A 27,430-nucleotide genomic window follows, 5' to 3' on the forward strand; every position below is an offset into this window, starting at 1 on the left:
AAATCTGAAGTTCAAGAAAAATTACTAAAACAGAAACGTTAAAGCTGAATAGAAATAAACAAAAAAAATCTAATAAAAATGACAATAATTAAAGCTAAACATTTAAATTAAAAACAAAAATGAAAGTTGAATATATTTTAAAAAAGTTAACTTCTTATGGAAAATTAATAAAATCTTAATAAAATTAAGAGTTGTTTCTTTATTAAATAAAGATGAGCTACAGTAATGCAGGTAATTTGAGGACAGTTATACAATGACATACAATGAAAATCTTTGTATTGCAGGTGGATTGGAGATCGCGGATCGCCGTCTCGGTGTCCAGCCTCTTCCTCAAGGTGTTGGACGATCTGGGTGAGTCTCACAGTAGGTGGCAAGGAGGGCTGGATCTAGGAAGTCAACCCATGTTCTTCAACCCAGTACTCAAGATACCAAGTCGAATCCAGAATCCGCTGTGGAGGTGAGTGGTCGGGTTTCAACAGGGAGACATGAAGGGTGAATTATGTAGTGCAAAGCTAACTTTAACTGGTAGGTGACTGGGAGGTGATCTGACTGTCACAGTATGGGTTTGTGTTTCCCTGGTTCACCATTAGAGGTCCTCTTCCTCCATGGTGTCACTCACATTAGAAACAGCATTTCCCCACAATCCTTGTCTGTTCTCATCAGTGTTCATTGCACCCAGCTGTCACCCATTATGATTGTTCAGCCCATTCTCATCCCAAGGTGTCATCATGTCATTTTGACCATCCGACGCTTTAGGCACCCTTTGGCGTCAGTTAGATGACGGTATCCGAGTGGTCTAACCTAACACAGTCTCATCCCAAAAAGTCATATAACTGACGTTTTGGGACGTATTTTGACCATACGTCAATATCCGCCTTTTTAGGGCCCCCTTAAACGTCGGTAGATGGCGATCCCGGGCCGTCATACAACTGACGCTTTACCTTTAACGTCAGTTAGGTGACGGGTTAGGTTTAGGGTTAAGTTTAGGTATGGGGTAGAGTTAGGATCCCATAACCTCATCTACCGACGTTTAAGGGGGCCCTAAAAAGGCGAATATTGACGTATGGTCAAAAGACGTCCCAAAACGTCAGTTATATGACGATTTGGGATGAGACCGGGTTGTCTAACCCTAACCCTACCCCAGACCTAAACCTACCCGCGTCATCTAACTGACGCTAAAGTTAACGCCCTAGGATAGCGTCATCTAACTGATGCTTAAGGGTGCCTAAAGCGTCGGATATTGAATGGTCAAAATTGTCAGTTACTGTAGATGATGCCTTGGGAGGAGAATGCTTTGGATTGTTAGTCTGTGTGTATAAGTACCCTGCTTGTTTAGTGTTTGTTAAAGGACAACTCCAGTGCAAAATGAACCTTTGGTCTAATTACACATTGTTACCTAGTCAACCGTTATCTGAGATTTGTTTTCATGATTGCCGAATGTAAATAGTTTTATCTATAAAAACAGTTTAGCCTATAACGCTATTATAACGTTAGTAGATAGGGCATAGAGTAATGACAAATAAAAATCGCTTGTTTTTACCACTAAAAAGGCTCAAAATAGCCCCACACTAACACGGTAGCATAATAAGGGTCCCTACATTCAAACCGAAGCATTGAGAACTTTGTCAGTGTCCATCAGGGGTGGAGGAAGTACTGAATCTCAGTACTTAAGTAAAAGTACAAATAACCACATAAATGTTTACTTTAGTAAAAGTAGAAGTAACACAATGACAACCATACTTAAGTAAAAAGTAAAAAGTACCTGATTTTAAATGTACTTTAAGTATTAAAAGTAAAAGTACTTGCATAACAATTATTCTCGTAATGTCTATTTTCTAATGATTAATAAAACATTTAATTCTAACTCACTCAACCTAATACTCCTATAATGATGTTCAATAATTATGGAAAAAAAATGTTGACAATATTTCTGAAACAAGCTTGCAATTAGGCAAATGGTTATCCTTACTATATGTTAATAACTATGTTTGGCAGTAAACGCAATTAATTTTTGGTGTAATTCTGAACCTCTTGGCTTGCCATAATCCTAACCAAACGTATATTACACACGGTGCGTTTCCTATGCACGTAAAAACAAATAACACACTGCGTGCGAGACCCATTTAGTGTGACCGGGTTGATATATCTATGGCAACCAAACCGTCCAAACGTCACTGGTGAGACAAACGTGCAACAGAAGGACGGTCAGATTACGTTTTGACGGGAAAAACTGATCAGAAAATGTAATGAAAAAGTAACAGAAGTTGTAGAAATGTAGTGGAGTAGAAAGTATAATAATTGCTGCAAAATGTGACGAAGTAAAAGTAAAAAGTATGCACTATTTATTCTATTTAAGTAAAGTAAAAATAGGTGAAAAATGTACTTAAGTAAAGTAACAAAGTATTTGTACTTCGTTACATTCCACCACTGGTGTCCAAACAGTTTAATAAGAAGATATTTTATACACACAGTCAACTTCGCGAAAACAGGAAGAAGCCATCTTTGAAAAATAGTCTCTACCAGTCGATCTACGAACGCCGATCCAAGTGCGCTGGTGAGATGTGAATAAGGTGATAAAATGAGTGTGAACAGTAGGCTACGTGTACATATTGAAGAGAAGAAAATGGTTCGTGTTTGTGTTTCATCCGGAAACAACGGACCATATGAGATTCTGCACAGTTCAGCGCACTTGGATCGGCGTTCGTAGATCGACTGTTTTTTATTTTATTTTATTTTTATTTGTGCTTTGGCAGATACAGGCTTTAACACTAGAAGTGCCAGAATTCCAAAACTACTAGAACGGCCACAGACGGTCATTTTGACCGTTAGATTCAAAACAGTGTTGACGAATAATTTTCGTAATTATTTTCGTCAACCACATTTTTTCAAAGACGAAAACGATATGATAACTAAATAAAAACTAGGTTTGAATGACAAAAACTATGACGAAAATGTTAGATAGTGACGATTTGCGAAGCGGTCAAAGGACTAGCAGAACTAGTGAACAGCCCGTGCAGCAAAAGAAACAGCGCAGGATAGGGCAGCAGAGCTCACCAGGATCATCCGACATGAATGAAACATCTGGATCCGCCGTGTCTGATGATAGCAGCCGTCTCTTTTTCCTTGATTTGGACTCTGACTCTGAATCACTCTCTAATGAGGAGGAAAACTTGCACCCAGGAAACGTCGCTGTCACTTTCCACCTCCGATTGTTCCCCTGCATCCGAATCATCACTCATCAAGTTCTGAAGCATCTCTAGGGCCATGGTTCGAGTCATGTTCCTCCTCATTCGCTCATTTATTTTAGACATTTTACCCTTGCAATATATATATATAGGCTATATAGCCTATAGGTAACGTAAGTATTATAGATAGGCTAACTGTAGTCTGGTTTTATTTGCTTATTTCTGATCAACAACTAATGTAGAAATTATTATATAGCAAACACTGAGGTGACCAGACGGACCTTTCTGTTGGCAGTTGAGAGAGAACACGATCAACCGCGGGATATTTAACAAAAAAATACCGCAAAATTCAGTGCGGTCAATATGACCGTCTATGGCCGAAATAGGTAAATATGTTCATTTTTTTTGTTTTGCCTTACGTTTACGTAACTTAATTTATATGAAAAGCATTTTAAATGAAAATACAGACAATTTTAGGAAAAGTCAGGTACCAACAGGATTTTATTATTTTTTTCAACAAAGTTATTGTAGATATAAAATTCAAAACGGTCAAAATGACCGTTGTGGCCGTTCTAGTGTTAACAGTTGGTGGCCTGAGAGCCTATCGTGATCTGCAGCTACTCAGAACTAAGAATATGGAATAAGTGACAATAAGCATCAAGATATCACAGTTTTTTTGCTAAGGAGATGTTTGTTTAGTCTCTTCTTGAAGGCCTGAATATTCTTTGAGGTGATTTCACCTACTACAGTAGAGGGGAGGCAGTTCCAAGTTGTTACAGCCGAATGAAGAAAGCTCCTTCCCAAGCATTTTGTGTTAGACTAGGGTAATTTTAGTGCGTGACTTGCTCGTGCTCTTCGAGTGGTTCGGCAGACGAGATCTGGTGGGGGTAGCAGAGCTTTGAGATCCTCTGGACAGTTTTCAGTGTGCATTTTGAAAAGCACAGTTTGCTGCAACAGTTCTCCGATGGGTGGTAGAGACTATTTTTTAAAGATGGCTTTTTCCTGTTTTTGCGAAGTTGACTGTATGTATAAAATATCTTCTTATTAAACTGTATAGATGGGTTGTCCTTTAAGGAATCCTTATCTATTATCACACCACGTCTGAGGTCTGTTTCTGTCTACTCATTGTTCTTTGTGTTATGGATTGCTTATATGGATGTTGATCCCTGCCTGGATTGTTTTGTGAGTAACGGATTTCCCTATTAAAAACTTTCTGTGTTCCTTGTGTGGGGATCGTGACACTGACAGGTGATGGTGAAAGGGCCAACGTATCTGGGACTCAATTTCTTGCAGGGCAGGTGCATTTCGATGTCACGGGTAGAGAGCCAAACCTTCTGTCCCTGTTGGATTTATCCCTTTGGTGTTTGGTCTCTCCAGACTTCCTGCAGAAGCTGATATGATACTCTCACTCTCTCGGAACCAATGATCGACTGATGGGACACCACCTTGGGAACAGTGGAGGCTGGTAGCTGAGTTCGCACTTGAAGGGACTGACTTCAGTGATGGTGGCAGGCTGACAAATAGTTCTGCGTGTATTAGGCCCAGCCTAGGAATTGGTTCCAAGAGTTCTGGTGGCCATGCCAAAAGGTTCTTTGGAAGTGCCCAATCTCCTGGATCTTCCTCTCGTCTTGCCCGTTCAACCGAGGATGGTGTAAGAAATTATAGTCTGCTCCGATCCAACTTCCACTCCAAGACATATTGAAATGTTCCTTCACTTAAAAGAGCTTATTTATCATAGAGACAATTCCTTACAACCTCAGTAATATGTAAAAAGTATCACAGAGTCATGGTTATCACCTATAGCGTGGGAGCGACCGCGGGTTTTCGAGAACCATCTTGATTAGGGGGCTTCAAATAGATGTTATCACCTTAAATATTTGGCCATTCTTATTTGAAAGAAGATCAAAGAAGATTGACTTAAGTCAATGAGACCAGAAACTGTCTGGTTAATGATATTCTTCTAAATATCAGAAAATCGTCTAAATACATTGGAAATGTATTGCTGTTCCACAGGGCTGTCAATGGACGTCATGTTCACCGGAAGTGGCTGTACTGGTCGAGGAAGATGACGGAAACATCCTGGGACACAGCTATTGTCTCATTTCAGGACTTCAGGTCCAGGATAAGTCTGGGTCATGTTGCACTAGCCACGGGTGCCCTAGAATACCAGTGGTGGAATTCGCCAGAACCATAAAGGGGATTGACTCACTGTAAAAAAATCAAAAAAAAAATCGTCCAATTTGCAACTAGAAGGCTCCAACTGTCTATCTCTTCATGGTTTCTACAGATGGGTTTTCCAGTTATTGACTGAACTTGGTAATGGGTTTCGGTGTGCCTCTTCTTGAGGTTAAGATGCATGGCAGAGGCTCCCAGAGATGAAGTTTCCTGGCTGACCCAGAGTCGATGAGAGAAAGATACATCAGAGGCTTCAGTGATAATGAGTTGCACATCCTGAAATTATGTTGGTGTGGTCTTGTTGCCGAACTGATGCTCAAAGCAGAGACGAAATCAAGAGGTTTTTCTTTATTTAACACAGATGAACAACATGCAATGCAGGTGAGTATATGCAGACATATATAGTTTGGTGTTGAATAATTGAAAGACAATGACAGTTTTGCTGGCGTGAGGTAACACACATTTCGGGAACTTGGAGACAACAGGTAAGCAAGTCCTATCCTCGGACGAGACCTGGGGATCAGTGCTCTGATAATCGACCTCTGTGATTGGCTGATGGTGGAGCCTGACTGATTTGTGTGACAATACTATACCATTTATAAAAAGAATATATAGCCGCTTTCCGACCAAGTAGTTACAGGAACTTAGTTATAGGAACTGTCCACTTCTAAACAGTTCTAAGAACTACTCCCCCCAAACTCGGTTTTGCTGCTTGCGTTCGCACTGGCCAAGTGGCCATAGGAACTGGTAGGAGGGGTAACGCAAGCACAGCGACGGTCTTTATAGCGTCATGCCGTCATCACTAGACATAGCGCGGCCACATACAACAACAACAACAAACCAGCATGGAGGAGGCTATTGCAATGTTCCTGGTGCCTGTTCTGCCTTGCCGGGACCTAAATAACGGAGAACGAACGGCGGCGTTTAAAGATTATGCTTGAGTTCTGTACAGAGAAACACAGAAGACGAAGGCTCCAGCGCAATATGATATTAAGTAATATGATGGAAGAAGATAAAAGAGCAGAGCACAGGAGGCAAACAAAACGACGGGTAAGTTTAGCTATTATTAGCAATTAGCTTGTTGAATGCGTTATGTTTGTCTTAATCCTCGTTGTAATGTTTTGCAAAAACACACAGCGTATGGCAGACAGCGCGCTACAAGTTCCGTGTTCACAGTGGGCATGATAAGTTGAACCAATCAGCGTAGACCTAGGGAACGGGAACTAAAAAAGTCCTCGCTCTAGACTGGGTACTGAAAGAGTTATAGGAACTACGGTCTGAGGAACGGTAACACTTTATAATAACTACACGCTAATAATCATTAGTTAAGCATGAGTAAACCATTAATTCATTATTCATAAAGCATTAATAGACATTAATAAGCAGTTCATAAATACAGCTATAAAATGCTTTCTTCTTGATTTAAAAGCATATCTATAATTTGTTTAATAATTGTATTTTCATCCTTTATTAATGATCAATTTATCATTTCTAAATGAAGAATTGCATTTTTTATAAACCAGTTATTTAAGAGTTGTCCGTGGTTCATACGATTACTAAGAGCGAGTAAGTAAATGATTAATAAACTATTTAAATGTACATTCATACATCTTATTATTCAGACATATAGTGATGGTTACTTAATGTGTTAATAAATGCTTTATTAACATGTATTAATGCTGTAATTAAGGATTAATTTGGGTAGTTATAAAGCATTTAGTAGTGGTCAGTTAACTATTTTTGTGACCTAATCTAACGTGAGGACTAGTCATGCCTTGTAAAGCATTTTTAAAGGCTGTTAAATATTTCTATGTTCTGTATCACTGCGTTGTGTTTGTTACATTTTACTGTTTAGAAGATTGACGAGTCTTTAAATCGCCTTTATAAATGCTTTACAAAGCATGAATAGTCCTCACTTTAGATTAGCTCACAAAAATAGTTAACTGACCACTAATAAATGCTTTATAACTACCTGTATTTACTACATTTACTTCCACTTTCCAAGTGGTCTTATACGTAAATGACTGACAACTCTTAAACAACTGGTTTGCAAATAATGCTATACTTCATTTAGAAATTATTAATTGATCATTAACAAAGTATGAAAATACAATCATTAAACGCATTATAGATATGCTTATAAATCAAGAAAAAAGCATGTATAGCTATATTTATAAACTGCATATTAATGTCTATAAATGTTTTATAAATGATGAATTAACTGTTTACTCATGCTTAACTAATGATTAGTAGCGTGCAGTTATTATAAAGTGTTACCAAAAAGTCCTCGCTCTAGACTGGGTACTGAAAGAGTTATAGGAACTACGGTCTGAGGAACTAAAAAATCCCCAATTTAGTCCGGTCGGAACACAAGAAAAAAAAGGGTTATAGGAACGTTATTTAAATGTCAGACACTAACACATACAGTAAATACTCAACACAATAAAAAGCAACACAAAGTACTTTTATTTGAGAAATTAAAAAGATGTATTATTTTACAAATAATAATTTCCGACTGGTTGTAAAGGTTATTTTTCGATCTTATAAATTAATAACTGTCAAACACAACTGTCACAGCTCAAAACAAGCATGTAATCACCTAGCATGGTAAAACATAAAGATACAACTGAGCTTTAAAACTATGGAGGCCCTAATGGCACATCATGTTGAAAAAAAAAAAAAAGAATTCTTGGATCATGCGAGCCTTGATAACCAATCACTTTACAACCTTGACATCATTGAATTTCATTCAGAGATGTTTGACAGTCAATCACTGTTTGCGGATACCATAGAAATGAATGAGAAGTGCCGTAAACTGAATCATACCTGTCAAGCAATCTGTGACTTCTCTTATAAAACAGCATTTTGTTCAGTGTAAACTCTATGGAGCGTGTTTCTTTGAGTGTTAGTGTCTCACAGTGGCAGTAGCTGACAGAGAGGTTTGATGACAATTCCCAGCACCACTCCTCTGCCCAATCCTGAGGCCTTGTCCAGCACCTTCAGTCTGAGGGCCAGATCTCCCAGAATGCCCTGCTGCTCCTCTGGTTCCTGAAAGAAGAAGTCTTCATTGAACACAGGGTTGCGGCAGTTCCTGATGATGGCGCTGTGTTGCCTCTGCAGCTTGCCTGGGGTGAGGCTTAGGGTCAAGCTGCAGGTCAAAGGTCGGGGGTCACCAGGATCTCTCAAGCCTTCCACCGAGATTACTCGGATGCGAATTGTCATAGAGCACCTGGCTGCACTGGACCTGAAGGCAGAAATGCGCACTCGGCCTCTCTGAGGAAGAGGAAGCACGTGTTCCTGGTGGAAGCGTTCCTGGCAGTGCAGCATGTCCAATGGGAATTGGATGGGCGGGGCTAGTTTGGTGCAATGGGACGTTTGAATAACTTTAGCATGGTGATGCACTTTTGACATGGACGTTTTGTCAGGTACGGAGTGATCTTTATTTTTCTCATTTTTAGTGGCTTGAATATCTTGCTGAACTGGATCTTCAGACAAAGACTGTTTGCTGGTGAAATCCTCTCTTCTGATTGGTGGAGGAGTGGAATAAGGGGAGGAGTCAGCAGAGGGCGTGTCACTCTCAGTGCTGGCTGCTTTCAGCATTGCTCTACAGGAAGATTTGGGTGTTTTGATGGTCATTCGTTCTAGTGTGTAACTGGTAAACGTCGAATGGAACAAAGACTCTTTGCGACGTGTGTTCGGACTCTCGAATAAACCGTACTCGTAGCATTTCAGCGAATATGGAATGGGTTTGAGTTTGTTCAAGGCTGCTGTAGATTTTTTTAGACTCGCTCTTAGTGGCTGGGAAGTACCGGGTCTTGACAATGATGTTTTTGCTGAGCTGGGAACTTTTTTTTCTTCATTCAGACATTGCACAATTTTTCCTGCGTCTGCCATGAGGGAGTGCTTGGTCAGCTTGGGCGGCAGAAAAAAGTCAGGGATTTTATCAGGCGTGAGGACGTTGCAGTGCAGTTTATTGAGGATGCTGGTCTTGGCTGAAATCTCCTCTTTATGTTTGCTGATGAGATGATTAATCTGCATCGGAAGACTTTCTGCTCCCGCCTGTACTTTCTGAAGGATCCACATTGTGATTGATAATACTAGGGGGGGAAAAAACAGTTTTAAAAAGTTAATACACGTTTAATACAATTTAACATATAACGCACTATACACTACACACTTATATTAAGTTTATTTGGTAACACTTTGGAATACAGTTCTGTCATTAATGAAAAATTACACGGGAAGAAATGAGTAACGCACTATTAACATTCAAGTAACTATTAAAGGAGTTCACTTTAAAAAAAACTTTTGCTGATAATTTACTCACCCCCATGTCATCCAAGATATCCATGTCTTTCTTTCTTAAGGTCGAAAAGAAATTAAGGTTTTGGATGAAAACATTCCAGGATTTTTCTCTATGTAATGGACTTTAATGGGAACTAAACGGTTCATGGTCCAAAAGACGGTTTCAGTGCAGCTTCAAAGGGCTTTAAACGGCACCAGATGATGAATAAGGGTCTTATCAAGCGAAACGATCGCTCATTAAAAAAAAAAAAAAAAAAAGTTTAAGTTTTATAAGCTCAAATGGTCGCCTTGCTCTGTTCTGTGATGAGGGTTCGTGACTCCTGTTTAAACTCGTTCATCAAAATGAACAAATCTTTTCCAGAGTCAACTCGTTCATTTCATTTGTTGAATGAACCAAATGACACGAAAAAAGATTCATTCATTTTGATAAACGAGTTCGAACAGGAGAGTCACAAACCCTCATTATAGAACAGAGCAAGGCGACCATTTGTGCTAATAAAACGTAAAAAAAATAAATAAATAAAAAATGTATGAGCGATCGTTTCACTTGATAAGACCCTTATTCATCGTCTGGTATCGTTAAAAGCCCTTTGAACAGTTTGCACTGAATCTTTTGGACCTTGAACCGTTTGGGTCCCATTGAAGTCCATTATATGGAGAAAATCCTGGAATGTTTTCATCAAAAACCTTCCTTTCTTTTCGACTGAAGAAAGAAAGACATGGATATCTTGGATGACATGGGGGTGAGTAAATTATATAGTTTAAAAAAAAAAGTGAACTACTCCTTTAAGTAACAAGAAACTCTGATTAACGAATCAGTAAGTAATTGCACTCAGTTGAATGCGGTAGTTCACTATTACAATGCTAACCAATAACTATACATCTCAGAGAACTTCTAAGAATTACTACAGGTTCATAATTAACATCAATAATGCATAATGCATATTAATTCTATAAACTGGAGGTAATGGTCATCCTCTAGTAATGACTCAAGTATTACTAAATCCTTCAGAAGGAATTACTAATGATTTGGATCAGTATTATAAAGTTAAAAGCATGACCACTCTATTGACTGAAGTTATTATACTTGTTGAGGTTTTTGTCAGGTTTTAAATAGTAATGACTTGTCACTGCATCTTTAAGAAAGAACTACTAATTATTTTGATTACTCTCTAAAAAATGCTGGGTTGTTTTAACCCAATTTTGAGTCAAATATGGACGATCAGCCATTGGGTTTTTTAAATTACATTTTTAACCCAATGTTTGAGTTTGTTCACATTTGACCCAAAATTGGGTTATAACAACCCAGTATTTTTTTAGAGTGCAGTAAAGTGAATATCATTGTAACACATTAACACACATTGACACACTACTTGCACTATTTGTACTACAAAATGATATAAAATAGGGCATAAATACATGAATAAGGATGCACATAAAAAATATTAATCAACAATATTGTTATAACATTTTACACCAACATGACCATTTCTACAATCCTCATTTGAACAAATATATTTTACCTTGTGCAAATTATAACCAGCTTAACTCATAAAATTGAGCTAAGTTTTGCATTTTCCTTTATAAGTCACACACTAAAACAAATCTAAGAAACATGTACACTCTAAAAAATGCTGGGTTGTTTTAACCCAATTTTGGGTCAAATATGGACAAACCCGAAATGTTGGGTTAAAAATGTAATGTAAAAATTTAACCCAACGGCTGGGTTGGTCCATATTTGACCCAAAGTTGGGTTAAAACAACCCAGCATTTTTTAGAGTGTACCTACTGTAATGTTGGCCAATTTATATTGAGAAAGACTGTATCATTATTTAATACAAGTATTGTTACAGGTGCCCCCATTAGAGTTGAAGGCAATTAACTAAAAAAAAGATTTCTATAAATTCACTGTATCTAAAATAGGAAAGCCTAAAATTATTGAAAAATGGTTATATAGTAGTTTTAATACATGCTATTTCTACTGAATATTTTATGGTACCAATTCTTTTTAACCACTCATTCATTATTTTGATTGCTCTTGACTTATCAGTTGATAAATACAGTATTTATAATACGGTATTTACAGTATTTTAGTAAAAATGTATTACTAAAATAATGAATGCTTTATTTGAATACATTATTTGAATGATAATGTTTTTTTTTTTACTAAAATACTGTATTTATAAACTCATAAGTCAAGAACAATCTTCAACTTGACAATTAAATAAAATAATGGTCATCACTAAAATCAAAACACAATTCTTATTTCATATTATAATCACAATTTACTGTTGCAGTTCTCCTAACTTCACAGTCACAAAGTGACAGCTGTTGTCTGTTGTTCATACAGTTTTTAAATAAAATTTTAACCAACAACGTAGCAATAAAATGCAAGTAGAAGTCAAAATGTAAACGTTACAGTACTTATTAATCTACACTAGCATTCAAAAGTTTTTTAATTAATATTTTAAATATTTTAATTTTTTTTTTAAATAAATAATAAATATTTTCAGCAAGGATTCATTAAATTGATCAAAACTGTGAGTAAAGGCATTTATGACCTTCTATTAATCAAACAATACAGAAACATGTATTGCTTTCCACAAAAATATTAAAACAACTGTTTTCAACATTTATAATAAGAAATGTTTCTTGTCAAATCATCATATTAGAATAATTTCTGAAGGATCATGTGACACTGAGGACTGGAGTAATGATGATGAACATTCAGCTTTACCATCACAGGGATAGCCTAAATTACATTGTCAAATATATTTAAAAAGAAAAACATTTTCATAAACTGTAATGATATTTCAAAAAAATGCAGCCTTAGTGACATAAGAGACTTATTGAGACTTATTCTTGATCTCTAATGCATTAATAATAATTAATGTCAACAAATTATAGTGAGCTGTAACCAAACTGTATTGTGATGATTTTTTTCCCTTACCTGTTTGGATGGTGGAGGAGGTGGTGGAGTTTCTCATCTGTGATTAACTGAATGTGTGAGTTTTAATGTTCGGTTTGGTCTGTTCATCCTCTCTTTCAATGCACAGTGTCCAATCACAGCACATTTAATGTCCTATAAGCCACCTCTCTCTCCTCTGTGTGTAGCATAACAAGAATTGTTTACTTTTAGTCTAAAATCCCCACAACTGGTTTCAGATAAGCTCTCGCACCCACTAACCTACCCCAAAACAGTTATATCACAGAGATCCACACTGTTCTCAGATCCGATGTGGATAATGATTTTCCCCCATAACATTTAAAGGTCAACAGTGGCATCATTTGTGTCACTTCAAAGATTAACCTTTCCTTAGAAAACAGTCTGGTCAGGCTCTGTTCTCTGGTTTAGCCTTCATGTAGAGGTCAGAAGTCCCGCTTCACAGCTGACCCGTTTAGTTTCCTGATTAAAGGTTGACGTCAGGATTTGTGTGGGTTGAATTATCCACAAAATTTGCTTTCTTGTATGCCAGTCTGACTCTAATGAAAATTTCATTTTCAAATTTTTTTATTTGGTTAAATCACTGATTATGTGTTCAGGTGCATCTGAAGATGTGTTTCAAGAACTACCTGTTCTGGCCGTGTGACCAGTGACTCCCAGGAATAGAATGGATGCCAACCAGGAAGAGGCTGGTGACTACTGGAGAGACAGTTGGAAGCTTGGGAAGACAGCACTAGGGGTGGGATGGGTTGGCAGCCCAAACCACATTTTCCGAGAGGAGGAACCCTTTTTTGAAGCTACAGATCGACCCATGGAAGTATACCCCCAGGGGAGCCCGAGAGGGGGGAGAATGAGAACCCCAATCTGACAGACCCAAGGTTACCGACTAATGGGAATGGAGAAACGACAACGGCCGCAGTATGCAGGTGCGGATAAACCTGCAAAAACAGCCGTGGCCTAAAGATCCACCAAGCCAGGATGAAGTGTTTGGAGAACGAACATGTGTCACAGCGCACAGATGTTACATCTGATGAGACGCAGGAGGAGCCGAGCCAGGAAGCACCCCATAGCACTCAGAGCCTCCGTGTGCCACTAACCGTCCCCCAAGTCTTCTGCCCCAGGCAAAGGTGCGAATCAAGTGGCCACAGGCCTGTAAGACGGCAGTCTGGAGGCAGTTCGACGAGGACGTTGACAAGGTGCTTGAAGCAACAGAGAAGGGAGATGTGGATCGAAGGCTGCAGACAATGACGACCATCATCTCCAGCCTAGCGCAGGAGAGGTTCGGTGCCGAGGAGAAGCGATCAACTCCAACCACCTATTCCATGAACCACAGAGCAGCGAAGATCCACAAAATCCGGCAGGAGTTGAAGTCCCTCAAGAAGCAGTACAAGGAAGCCAGTGAGGAGCCCCCACCTGGAGGAGTTGAGAGCTGTCTTGAGGAAAAGGCTGATGACCTTGCGCAGAGCAGAATGGCACAGAAGGCGTCGAAAGGAGAGCTCCAGAAAGAGAGCTTAATTTATTGCCAACCCCTTCGGCTTCACTAAACAGCTCCTGGGACAGAAGCGCGACTGCAAGTTGCTCTGTTCAAAAAAGGAAATTGACCAGCATCTGCACAGCACTTACAGTGACCCTCTCCGGGAGGAAGAGTTGGGCCAGTGCAACATATTATAGATCCACCTCCCCCCACCAAGAGTTTGACAGCAGGGAGCCACTGTTGAAAGAAGTCCAGGAGGTTGTGATCTAGCTCTGCCCCTGGACCAAGTGGAATCCCATACAAGGTCTACAAGAACTTCCCCTTGCTACTCAGGCAACTCTGGAAGATCATTCGAGTCATTTGGAGAAGAGGAAAGGTGGCACAACAGTGGAGATTTGCTGATGGAGTCTGGATCCCCAAGGAGAAAGATTCCAAGAAGATCAATAAGTTCAGAATAATATCATTGCTGAGCGTGGAAGGCAAGATCTTCTTCAGTATAGTAGCAAGGTGTCTAACCAACTTCCTCTTAACTACCAACTATATAGACACATCTGTGCAAAAGGGAGGAATTGTTGGAGTCCCAGGGTGCTTAGAACACACAGGAGTGGTGACTCAGCTTATCCGGGAAGCTCGTGAACACAAGGGAGACCTCACGGTACTGTGGTTAGACCTAGCCAATGCATATTGCTCTATCCCCCACAAGCTGGTCCAAACTACCATGACCAAGCACCATGTGCCACAGCGTATTGCAGAATCTGATCTTGGACTATTACAACCATTTCAGGATGAGAGTCTCTGCAGGAAGTGTGACATCAGATTGGCACAAACTGGAGGGTGGAATAATCACATGCTGCACCATCTCTGTGATCCTATTTGCGGTGGCTATGAACATGATTGTCAAATCGGCAGAGCCTGAGTGTTGGGGGCCCCAAAGCAGAGGAGGGGTCTGCCAACCGCCAATCAGAGCATTTATGGATGACCTGACAGTCACCACAGAGTCAGTGCCAGGAGGCAGGTGGATACTCCAAGGGCTGGAAAAGCTCATCCGGTGGAACCAGCCAAGTCCCGTTCGCTAGTGCTGAAGAAGGGCAAGGTCACAGACAGGTTCCATTTCAGCATCAAAGTAGTAGAGATACCATCACTGTCAGAACAGCCAGTGAAAAGCTTGGGAAAGGTTTTTGACAGTAGCCTCAGAGACTTCACATCAGTCCAGTTAACCGTTCAGGAGCTGGACAGCTGGTTAAGAGCGACAGACCGTTCTGGCCTCCCCGGCAAGTTTAAAGCGTGGATCTACCAACATGGTATACTGCCAAGAATACTCTGGCCGCTACTTGTGTATGAGGTTCCCATATCCACGGTGGAGACCTTGGAACGAAAGGTCAGCAGCGGTCTCAGGAGATGGTTAGGGTTGCCCAGGAGTCTCAGCAACATCGCCCTCTATGGAAACACCACAATGCTCCGGTTGCCTCTGAAATCCCTGGAAGAGGAGTTTAAAGTGACTCGGGCTCGCGAGGTTCTGATGTATAAAGACTCCGACGACCCAAAGGTGGCCCAGGCAGGAGTGCTGGTGAAGTCAGGGAGGAAGTGGAGTGCCCAAACCGCTGTGCTGGATGCACAGGCTTGACTGCAGCACAAAGAGCTTGTGGGAGTTGTGGCCCGAGGCAGAGCAGGCTTGGGGATGTTCCCAACACCTCCTCGACATAAAGAGTTGAAGTGGAAGGAGAAGCACAGGCGAATATATGAAGAGGTCAGAGCTACTATGGAGGAAGGAAGGACGAGCAGAGCTGCTGGAATGGGGCAACAGGGGCCTGGACCAGGTAGGAGCAGGCCATGGACCGCAAGGTCACCTAGACAGAGCTCTGGCAAAGCGAGCCGCACCGCATAGCCTTCCTGATTCGGGCAGTGTACGATGTCCTGCCAAGCCCAGCAAATATTTGTACGTCGGGGAAAGCACACACACCAACTTGCCAATTGTGCCCAGCTCGTGGAACGCTGGAGCACATTTTGAGCTCCTGCCCAACAGCGCTCGGCCAGGGTCGTTACACTTGGCGTCACAACCAGATGCTTGCGAGATGCATGCCTATCGAGGTTGGCTGCAGAGGATTTGTGGGGCGCTCCCTCCACAAAGCCTTTACTGCGCTGGGCATTGCAGGAACAACAAGGAGCAGGGCCATCAATAACACCACCGACGCAGCAGAGAGAGCCTCAAGATGGCCCTGGATCCATAGAGGAGCACCATGGGGGCAAGCGAGTGCTACCTGAACACAAGTCGTGGTCTGATCAGCCGTAGCTGGGTCGCCTGGGAGAGGGTGTCTGATGTTGAAAGACCCGAAACACTAAAGGACCCCAGGTTACATCACTGATGATGTGTTTAGGTGTATCTGAAGATGTGTTTCAAGAACTGGTAACACCATCTTGACATAAACCATAACATCATAACCTGTCAGTGTCTTTGTCATGACAACTTGACATAAAATTAAGTTGAACTGTCATGTGGTTGTCTTTGACATAGGCTGTCATGAGGCCATTATAACTGTGTCATGAATATTTTTCGTGACCTCAACTACAGTTGTACTAAATATAATATGTCATTAAAAAGTTATAATGGCTTCATGACAGCCAATGTCAAAACCAATAAAGACAGGTGGTTTCTTAAGTTTGATAATTAATCTGCTATGCCATGTTTATGACAAGTTGTGTTGTCTTAGTAATGTCAAGTTGTCATGACTGGTTTCCACTGAAGCCAAGCAGGGCTGAGCCTGGTTAATACCTGGATGGGAGACCTCCTGAGAAAACCAGGTTTCTGCTGGAAGAGGTGTTAGTGAGGCCAGTAGGGGGTGCTCACCCTGTAGTCTGTGTGGGTCCTAACGCCCCAGTATAGTGACGGGGACACTATAATGTACTATCATTTAGATGAGATGTTAAACCAAGGTCCTGACTGTCTGTGGTCATTAAAAATCCCATGGTACTTCTCGTAAAGAGTGTGTGTAACCCCAGTGTCCTGGCACATTCCCTCAAATGGCCTCCTAATAATCCCCATCCATTGACTTGGCTCTATCACTCTCTTTCCTCTCCACTTATAGCTGGTGTGTTGTGAGCGCACTGACGTCGTTGTACTGTGGCTGCCGTCTCATCATCCAAGTGGATGCTGCACATTAGTCCTGGCTTAGGAGAGAACCCCTGATATGATTGTAAAGCCCTTTGGGTGTACAGTAGGCCTACATATGAAAGCGCTATATTGCCAATGTAAAAGGGTGTAAACTGAATTTGATCTGGACATTAAGGCACTTTAAGGGTGCACCAATATGGATTAGGCACCTCCTTAGCCTGGCATTGGTTCACCCTCCGCTTATGGGCTCTATGCACGGCGGTATTTCCGGTGAATGTGTAAGGATGCTCGATAACTTCCGCCGATCATAGAGTCCAATGTAATACCGAGAATTTATATTGAATTTTATACTCCATGGTTATACTAAAGAAACGTTAGTCACAAAAATAGATAAAACAGACAACCCTTGTTGTGTTTATGCTTCTTTTTAAAATTATATTAAATAAACATAACTATATTACATCTAAACGTATGTACGTTTCGTTTCAAAGACGGGAGGACAGTAAATTTTGAAGATTCTGCCATAATCCCATTTTCCTCGGTTTTCGTCCGCTTTAATCTCCACAACCGGAAATGGACGAGCATCCTTTCGTCAAATGCGGAACTTATGCGTGCATATAGCCAATTGATCAGCGCTTTAAAGTCCCCGTGTGTGAGTGAGTGGAGGTGGTGCTAATTTGCATTTTCATGGAACCATGTATATTACTCAGCCCATTCTCACTCCCAAAGCATTTGGACATGCTTCAATATCTGACGCTTTAGGCGCCCTTTAGCGTCAGTTAGATGACGCCCTAGGATCGCGTGTACCCTACCCCCACCCCACACCTAAACCTAACCGCGTCCTCTAACTGACGCTTTCCTTTAGCGTCAGTTAGATGACGCCATAGGATTGCGTCATGTAAGTGACGCTAAAGGGCGCCTAAAACGTCAAATATTGAAGCATGGTCAAAGGTGACGCCTTGGGGTGAGAATGCGTTGGTATACTAAATGAGGCAAGGTTTTTTTCAAGAAAAAAACTTTTAAATATGTAATTTGGTGTTCAAAGGTGAGTTTTAAGGGATACAATTATTGACTGCAGGGGGATTTTAATTCTAACAGCCTTTCTACGCAAACTCCGTGAAAATAGGGCAAAACGATACATTTTATAACGTTCCGCTGTTTTTACTGATTGAAATACTGCAGCCGCAGCAGTTGCTGCATGGATCAAAAGTGCCCAAACCTTGCATTTTGTTCACATATTTTTGTGTTTAAGATGGAGATTGACATGCTTGTGCTGTTCTATTTTGTTCTATTCTATTTCTAGTTCTATTTTGCCCGGCCAGGACTCCACGACAGTCATGTGACTGTAAACTATGAATAACAGCAGCAGCAGTGTAGCAGATCTATTCCAAAAATACATTAACATCCATTACCACACCAAACACGAGAGTTGTCATGAGTTGCCAAGAGTTGTCATGACAGAAATGATGTTTATTATTAGTGCACATTGGTTTACATGCCTCACACATACATAGGCCTACGTGTTTAGCTATGATATTTAAATTAATTAAGCAATCAGTAATACCCACCAAACGTGGATATTTTTCCACTTAGAAATGAACATTGTTATTATGTTTTGATTTATACTGTGAAGCTGCTTTGATGATATTGCGAAAAGGGCTATATAAATATACTTGACTTGACTTGACTACGATATCACTCATGATATGATTAGGCCTATTGTAGTTCATTTGGAGGTTGTTTTATTTCTATCTTTGTGAAACTGGATGTAATTTTTTCACAAAATGACATCAAGTCAAAACACATCAATACAGTTTCACACAACCACACATTTGGTTTATATGATTTGATTCCTTTTTAAAAAAAAACATTGTCAGTGACTCGTGTACTATTACCAAAAGGTATTATATTTAGCTGACATTATGATTATTATGGACATATGTCTTTGGGGCAATTATAATGGCAATCGAATACAGTCCTGCAGCACCACTAGGTGGATTTTAATGTTCCTATGTCTTATGAAAACTGAACTGTTTTCAAATTAATAATAAGACTATCTCTGGTAGGGCTGGGGATGTGACTTGGAATTTGCCTGTTTATTGGTAATAACACAAATAATACTTAATAATGAATCCATTTAATATATTCAATGTCCATTTTACATAAAATAGTATTGTAGTTTCTCTGTCATTGTTCCGAGTGAATAGGTTTTCAACCTGTATAGTGGAAGCAGCACAGAGAACATTAAACCTATTACTTGTCTTTAACAAGTGCTTCTCATGATTAACCAAACACATCTGTTTGTGATTAAAAATAAAAAATGTGGTAAAAATATTTTAAAATAAAAATAAAAATATTTTTAACGAGTTCTAGGGCAATTCTGAGCATCGATGCTATATATATATATATATATATATATATATATATATATATATATATAGCCTACACACATTGTTAGATACCTCATTAAAGGTTCTTTTATCCGCCATATCAGGTTCTTTTATCCGCCATATCATAGCCTATTTGCAGATGCGCAGGTGCTAAATTAACAGGATGAAGACAACACATCTTGTAAAGTAACACAACATTAAAAATTACCATAGTGAAAGAAAAAAACCCCACAAAAAGTACCATAGTAAAAACATATTATTACATATTAAAGCACAAAACAACACATTCTCTTTAGTAAAAGGTTAACCCATCTCTTCGGGAATTTAAATCTCGGCGGTTTATTTCTTTTCTTTTCTTTTCTTTTTTCTTTTAAATATCGGCAGTTTCACAATCAGCTCTGCGCAGCTCTGACCGTTCCAACATGGCGGGCTCGTCGACGTGTCTTGAGCAGTCGAATTTTGAATTCTACTTACATATTCTATGCTCTAATCGCCCCCTGGTGGAAAGTATCCGTCTGCCTCATGTAAATCCGTTACTGGTGTGGTCACGGACACGCGTCAGTTTGTACGTCACTCACGACATGCGGATCTTCTGTTTTGCATCCTTTCCGTGACAGTCAGTTCTGCCGGTGTCGGGTAAGCACGATAAATACGCGCCTTCAGCTTGAGAACGAAGCAGCTCCATAAAGCGCCGAGTAAGTGTTTTTTAATAGATACCAGCACACGTGATGCTAGGATGAGCTCGTCTGTGTAAAATGATAGGCAAAAAATTCAGACCATCCGCCTCTGTTCATCCACCAACTAGCTGAAAGCTTAAGCTGCCAGAGATTACCTGCTCATAAAGTCATCTAGTCAAGTGGATCAAGTGTTTCTATTTTTTAACAGCGACACAACATTACAACATGAGGCGTAAGTACTTGTCTTGAGTAATTGTACTTCATAACAAGGCTACTGCTGCTAGTCGAGTACTGTTGAAACTGATTAGTTGTACTCTACGTTTCTAAGAATTGTTTTAACTAATCAAAATTATATTTCGATTATATGGATATATATTTGGTTATATGGATAGTTTCGTCTGTCATATTTAGTTGACAAGCTGACATTAATTTAATCCATTCATTTTACTTTTTTTTTTTAAACAGCCAGTGAATTTAATTTTTGGAAATTATGTGTAATTTATGATGTAATTTAATCAAATTAACTGCATGCATTTTCTAAAAAAATGATTAATAGTGATTAATAGGGTTACTTTGCATAGTTTAGTAACTGTTTGTTTGTGCTTCAAATTTACTTAATTGAAAATCTTAATTGTGTATCTCAGTTTTCTTCAGTTAGTTTCAGACAGTGTTTGTATTATTTAAATACTAGTATAGTATTTTATTTTATTTAATAGTGTAATATTTTCCTTTTTTATTTTATATTTCCGTATAATTATAATTTAAGTATAATTTTGTTATGTGCTTTTGTCGTTTCCATTTTATTAAGTCATTAAAGTTATTTATTTTAGTCAGTTGTCAAGGCAGCATTTCTAAGTTTTGTTCAAGTTTTAAGCAATGTTTAAAAAAATCTAATATTTCTTTTATCTATATATTTAATTTAATATTTTATTTCAACCAAAAATAAATTGTTCTAGGGTACATTAATATTTACACAACGACGATGTAATAAAAATGTAAAAGTTTTTCGCGGTTTTTGTGTCAACTTGATTCATAAGGATCTGTGAAAACAACTGAAAACGCTGTATGCTGTATATCACTTTGTAAAGAAACACTAGGCTACACGCCTATAGACTTAACACGCATGTGCATGATGTCACTGTTCACAAATTCATGTTTTTGTAGTTTACATGGAGACAATAATAACAGTATCGGTTTCAAAAACTTGCACTTTGAATCTCGTTTTTCAAAAGTTTGCTGTCGTGTATGTCATTATGGGGCCACTGGTTTCAGATTACTTGTATATTTTTATTTTTAGCTGGATACTTTCACCTATTAGAGTAAAATTTTGACATTAGATGCATTAGTCTAATTCTCTTCTCTTCTCTTCTCTTCTCTTCTCTTCTCTTCTCTTCTCTTCTCTGTTATGTAAGTGTGTCTCCCACCACTGTACTCGTGAGAGCTCAAATATCTCCTTGTTTGAGATCCGAGTGTAGCTTTTACTGAATGCAGGCCACTTTGTTTGGCTTTGTGATCAACCTGTTGCATTTACTTTGGTGGGTCTGTTTGATTTCGGTTGTACTTGAGTGAACTGTAATCCTTTATCTGTATGTTTTCTTTCCCATTCTCCAGGTTTCTTCATTTCAGAGCTCTGAGGGAAGAGCTGTCATGTTCTCTGAGTCTACAGGGATCTGAAGTTGCAAAGTTGCCAATGTATAATTCATTAAAAGCGAAGTAAATCGCCGCCTCACACACCGAAAGATTTGTTTGCCTCATCCAGTTGTACACTAATGGATATGACAGACTTTATAATGTCACCAGTCTTTTTTATGGACTCATTCCACATCATGCTCTGGAGACTTTGACCCTAAAAGTGCTTGAGAAAGTTGGCTTTTGGGGGTCCACTTCCCTTTCCAATTTATTTATTTTCTTCTTGAAAGAAACTCAAAAAAAATGGGCCCTTTTATTTCTCCTTTTAGTAATCTGCTATGCATGCTGTTGGGCATTTCTTTCACTTTGTGGATCACACTGCTTTTGGTCTTCATCATTGTTCCTGCCATTTTTGGTCTGTCTTTTGGCATCCGTGGACTCTACATGAAGACACTGCTCAAGGTGTTTAAGGTGAGTTGGAAGGTCATCTTGTTCCATTTCAGGATAGTTCACCCAAAAATGACAATTCTGTCATTAATTACATTGACAGCTCCACAACTACCACTTTGACGCTTCAAAAAGTTCATAAAGAGATTTTAAAACTAATCCGTATAAATTGAGCGGTTTAGCCCACATTTTCTGAAGAGACTCGATTGCTGAACAGATTTGATGAACAGATTTCATTTAGCTTTCTAAACATTGATCAGCAAACATAAACAGAAGCTCAACCGAACATGCTTGACACAAAAGAACAAACCTCATTGGTTCTTACAGAAGCTCAAACTTGATGCGTAACACGAGAATTAACCTCATTGGTTCTCGCACATCAAGCGAACATGCTTGAGCTTCCGTTTAACACAACTGAGTTGTGAGTTGATTTATGTTTATATGTGAATAAAAGTCTAAATTCAATCTGTGTATTATAAAAAGCAATCAAGTCTCTTTAGAACATGTAGACTAAACCGCTTATTTCATATGGATCAGCTCTACGATCTCTTTCTGAACTTTTTGTGGAGATAAAGTGGTAGTTGCGTAGCTGTCAAAAGCAAGCGTGCCTCACAAGCCCTCAAAAGTGAAGCCAAAACGTCTTGATCGCCCCCCTGTGACCGGACCTAGTATAGCTCATAACCCGCGCCACCCCATGTTATTCAATGGGACGCGAGACCAACTAAACAATTAAATTACACTTCACATATCCTTGTTACAAAGATAGTTTCTGTCGTTTATTATAGTTTCTATCACGTTGATGTAATTTCAAGTGTTGGTTTTTAAAATAAGTTTGTTTTTAGTTAGTTATGTGATGATAAAATAACGGTGCTCTGACATCATGATTGACAGCTGTGATTGACAGGTTCTCTGTGCGAGGTAGTCACTGAAGCACCAGCGGAATTTTTTTAATAATGTTGATTATGTGGTTAGTAGTTGTATTTACCTTATTTTAACGAGGTTCTGCAACCACCAGACATTGTAGAAAAAAACGAAGCAGACAGAGGCCACTTAATGAAAGTGCGGGGCGTGTGCTTGCGTTTGATTCAGCGAGAATGAGGGCGCGGCCTTGATTTCGCGCCTTTACTTCCTGCTCACGCATGACTGGTCCCGAAACACGCAAGTGCGCAGACTCAAGTCCAAGATGTCAGCGTCATATCGAGACACAGGCGGCTTCAGTTCACTCTGATGGAAAAGAGCGAAGGGGCGTCGTCCATCTTTTTTTACAGTCTATGGTCAAAAGAGGGACATAAAGCTCTCAGATTTCATCAAAAAGATCCTCATTTGTGTCCCGAAGATGAGGGTAATAGGTTTGGAATGTCATGAGGGTGAGTAAATAATGACAGAAATTTCATTGTTGGGTGCACTATCCCTTTAAGAATATTGTTCTTTAGACTTTTTTGTTTTGCATTTGTTAATCAGATACTATAGAGTTGACAGTAAAGTTGGGGTGAGATATCTTTTGTAATATTTGCTAAAGATTACATATAAAAGCGTTATTAAATTATGCAAGTTTTGAAATATCAACTTTCGTCTGAAAACCGATATGATATTACACCTCGATATGATGTATAGCCAGTGCCAAGTAAACGTAAGCAGATGATGAATCTACTCCACAACTACCAAAACAACTTGTCTACACCCAACTCGAGTGGCGTGACCCGGAAAAAGCAAATAGAACCCATTATAATCTGTGATGCAGTCTACACTGGATGCGACAAATTCCAGTTGGTGGGGGGACTTGAAAATATTTTACTCTACAAAAGGGGGGCCTGGCAGAAACAAAGTGCTCTAATGTACATAAATTATAAGGTATATAAAATAATATATTAATATGGTACTACCTTGAGGTACCAACATGAATTTTTTTTAAACGTTCTATTTATGGAGTGCATTTGGTAGTGTGAACTTCTCATGTACTTCCAGTCGGGCTGTTTTCGACTAAGGATTTTCATAGTCGAATCTGATTCGTTAGATTTTGCCGTAGTCGACTGATAGTCGAACCTTTTTTTTAGATAGGTCTAGCAGCTATGTTTTTTGGTAACACTTTAGAATACGGTTCCTTCGTTAATGAATAACTACACAAGAACTAATAAGTAACACAATATTAACAATCTAGTAACTATTATTAACTAACAAGAAACTCTGATTAATGAACCAGTAAGTAATAGTGCACAGATGAAAGTGGTAGTTCACTATTAAGTAATCAATAACTACTATTTTTTAATACTTCCCAGAGAACTACTGAAAAAGTTTATTAACAATCTAGTAACTACTATTAACTAAAAGAAATTCTCATTAACGAATTAGTAAGTAAAAGCTCACAGATGAAAGTGTTACTAGATACTTCTGTGGGAATTACTAATTATTTGGATCCGTATTATAAAGTGAAGATCATTGGAACTAACTAGTAATGACTCAAGTGTTACTAAAGACATTTTCTAAAAGTATACTAAATTTCACCAAAAATCTCAAACGATTGCACAAATCATGACTAGATCATGTAGTAACACTTGAGTAATTACTAGTTAGTTCCAATGATCTTCACTTTATAATACGGATCCAAATAATTAGTAATTCCCACAAAAGTATCTAGCACTTTCATCTGTGAACTACTTACTAATTCGTTAATGAGAATTTCTTTTAGTTAATAGTAGTTACTAGATTATTAATATACTTTTTCAGTAGTTCTCTGGGAAGTATTAAAAAAATAGAAGTTATTGATTACTTAATAGTGAACTACCACTTTCGTCTGTGCGCTATTACTTACTAGTTCGTTAATCAGAGTTTCTTGTTAGTTAATAATAGTTACTAGATTGTTAATATCGTGTTACTCATTAGTTCTTGTGTAGTTATTCATTAACGAAGGAACTGTTTTCTAAAGTGTTACCTGTTTTTTTCTATTTCAAACAAAAGAGATGGACGTATGCGCATTAGGCTATTCGTTCTGTGTTTTTTTTTCTCTAAACAGTTAGGCTATGTTTAGGTAGTATTTTTCATGTTTTTATCACGCAATCATGTTTTTGATGCGGTGGTGAGCTTGTAACTTGTAACTTAACGCTTTAGCCTAAGGGTAGCAGCGGCGCTGCCGAAAATAAAAAGCTGTCACAAAGAACAAATATAGCAAGGAGACATTTTAATTGTTTATTAATAAAGAAGTTGAAGTTGACGATGCTGCGCGATCTTCGCGTAGTGCATGCACCAGAGAGAAATGCACAGTTCATTTCATAAGCAGAGAGCATTACGTTTTCTTTCGTTTTGAATCGTTCTATTTACAAGTAGACATTTCAATATAGCCTATGTTTCAGGTCTGTGGAGTAGACTATACTTATACGCTGAGTGGCGGTAGCTATATTTATAAGACGAGCTCCAGTTCACACACATCGGTGCGTCCGTGTCTTGATTATCAGTAGGCTAGCCTAATTGTCTGCTTTTCCTTCTTATTTATTAAATCCAGACAATTGGTTGATGAAACATTAATTAAAATCAAGAAAAAAATTATAAAAAAAAAAAAAAAACTCACTTTAAAGTCCCCGTGAAATCAAAATTGAACCTATTTACTTTGTTAGCGCATATTACTAGTCTTGTGGTGTACAATTAATCCGTGCAAGTAAAAATATATATAAAAAATGTTTTACCTTGGTAATCTTGAATCAAAATCTGAAAAGTTACTTCCGGTCTGGAACGGTTTCTTTTTCTGATGACGTAGGTTTCACAACTTGGGTGGGGAAACGCTTAACCACTCCCCTCAAACCGTTAGTTTGCTATGAGCGAGAGATGGAGAGGAGGAGCGCTAGAGTAAAACCCTGCCCTCTGTTCAATATTCCGTTTCACTTGGAAATACGTCACAGCACTGGAGAAAAATCGTTTGCAACTTCCGGTTCACGGGGACTTTAAAGAAAGGCTTTGTGCTTTTCTGTTTGAGGTCTGTGAAAGTTTTAAAGCAGTGCTGCTTCAGAGCGCTCGTGTCCGTCGGAGAACTGTCACGTCTGTAACATTGTTTTTTCCTCTGTGAACATGAAAAATAATATTTTATGTTTTGTGGAGAGCCAACGCTTCCTCATCTGATTTGAGCAGTGTAATTCACAGAATTACAAAAAATATATTTTGCCTCCTAAAACTTGAAGATTTTTTGTCACGCATGAATGCTTGTCTATTTCAGGCCAGTGGTGGAGGAAGTACTGAATCTCAGTACTTAAGTAAAAGTACAAATATCCAGATAAATATTTACTAAAAGTAAAGTAGAAGTAACACAATGTAAAAAAAAGTAAAAGTAGAAGTAACACAATGACAACCATACTTAAGTAAAAAGTAAAAAGTGCCTGATTTTAAATGTACTTTAAGTATTAAAAGTAAAAGTACTTGTATAATATATTTTCTTAATGTCTATTTTCTAATGATTAATAAAACATTTAATTCTAACTCATTCATCCTAATACTCCTATAATGATGTTCAATAATTATGGAAAAAAATTGTTGTCACCATTTCTGAAACAAGCTTGCAATTAGGCAATATGCACATCATGCTTATCCTTACTATATGTTAATAACTATGTTTGGCAGTAAACACGATTAATTTATGGTGTAATTCTGAACCTCTTGGCTTGCCATAATCCTAAGCAAACGAATATTACACACAGTGCATTTCCTATGCACGTAAAAACTAATTTTCGCGTATAAATTGCACGATAAACCAAACGCACTGCGTGCGAGACGCATTTAGTGTGACCGGGTTGATATATCTATGGCAACCAAACGTCACTGGTGAGACAAACGTGCAACGGACGGACGGTCAGATTACGTTTTGTCAGGGGAAAAACTGATCAGAAAATGTAACGAAAAAGTAACAGAAGTTGTAGAAATGTAGTGGAGTAGAAAGTATAATAATTGCTGCAAAATGTAACGAAGTAAAAGTAAAAAGTATGCACTATTTATTCTACTTAAGTAAAGTAAAGATACGTGAAAAATTTACTTAAGTAAAGTAACAAATTATTTGTACTTCGTTACATTCCACCACTGTTTCAGGCTAAATATAAAACGCATGTATTTTCCGCAC

The 27,430-nt window shown here is 38.7% G+C and overlaps 2 protein-coding genes and 1 pseudogene across 7 annotated transcripts in view; 2 read left to right on the top strand and 1 right to left on the bottom strand.

Annotated features, from left to right (window-relative positions):
* Positions 1-7,809: 7,809 nt before the first annotated feature.
* Positions 7,810-12,842, bottom strand: LOC120477760 (C2 calcium-dependent domain-containing protein 4C). Its single transcript, XM_039669603.2, has 2 exons — positions 12,616-12,842; positions 7,810-9,457 (listed from the first exon to the last, which is right to left on the bottom strand). The coding sequence occupies exons 1-2, from the start codon at positions 12,650-12,652 to the stop codon at positions 8,274-8,276; spliced, it is 1,221 nt and encodes a 406-aa protein (XP_039525537.2). The 5' UTR covers positions 12,653-12,842; the 3' UTR covers positions 7,810-8,273.
* Positions 12,843-13,276: 434 nt separating this feature from the next.
* Positions 13,277-16,345, top strand: LOC120469509 (uncharacterized; annotated as a pseudogene).
* Positions 16,346-20,126: 3,781 nt separating this feature from the next.
* Positions 20,127-27,430, top strand: part of LOC120486635 (glycerol-3-phosphate acyltransferase 4) — a 53,068-nt gene continuing 45,764 nt past the window's right edge. For 2 of the 6 annotated variants that reach the window (XM_039682814.2, XM_039682811.2), the window contains exons 1-2: positions 20,153-20,491; positions 21,871-22,359. In XM_039682814.2, the coding sequence (XP_039538748.2) occupies positions 22,192-22,359 (168 nt within the window). In that variant the 5' untranslated portion in view covers positions 20,153-20,491; positions 21,871-22,191. Of the gene's footprint in view, positions 20,492-21,711; positions 21,795-21,870; positions 22,360-27,430 lie in introns of those variants that run through there. The other 4 variants (XM_039682808.2, XM_039682804.2, XM_039682797.2 and 1 more) reach the window with 4 other exon arrangements.

Source organism: Pimephales promelas, chromosome 14 (assembly GCF_988280905.1).
Source record: "Pimephales promelas chromosome 14, fPimPro1.hap1.1, whole genome shotgun sequence".
NCBI classification, from domain to species: Eukaryota; Metazoa; Chordata; class Actinopteri; order Cypriniformes; family Leuciscidae; genus Pimephales; species Pimephales promelas.

What these genes read in the sequence shown, in the direction of transcription:
- LOC120477760 (XM_039669603.2), bottom strand. Translation starts at nt 12,652, where the DNA reads ATGAGAAACTCCACCACCTCCTCCACCATCCAAACAG. An exon ending in CTCCTCCACCATCCAAACAG is followed by an intron (nt 9,458 to 12,615) that starts GTAAGGGAAAAA and finishes TTCCCCCCCTAG; the next exon opens with TATTATCAATCACAATGTGG.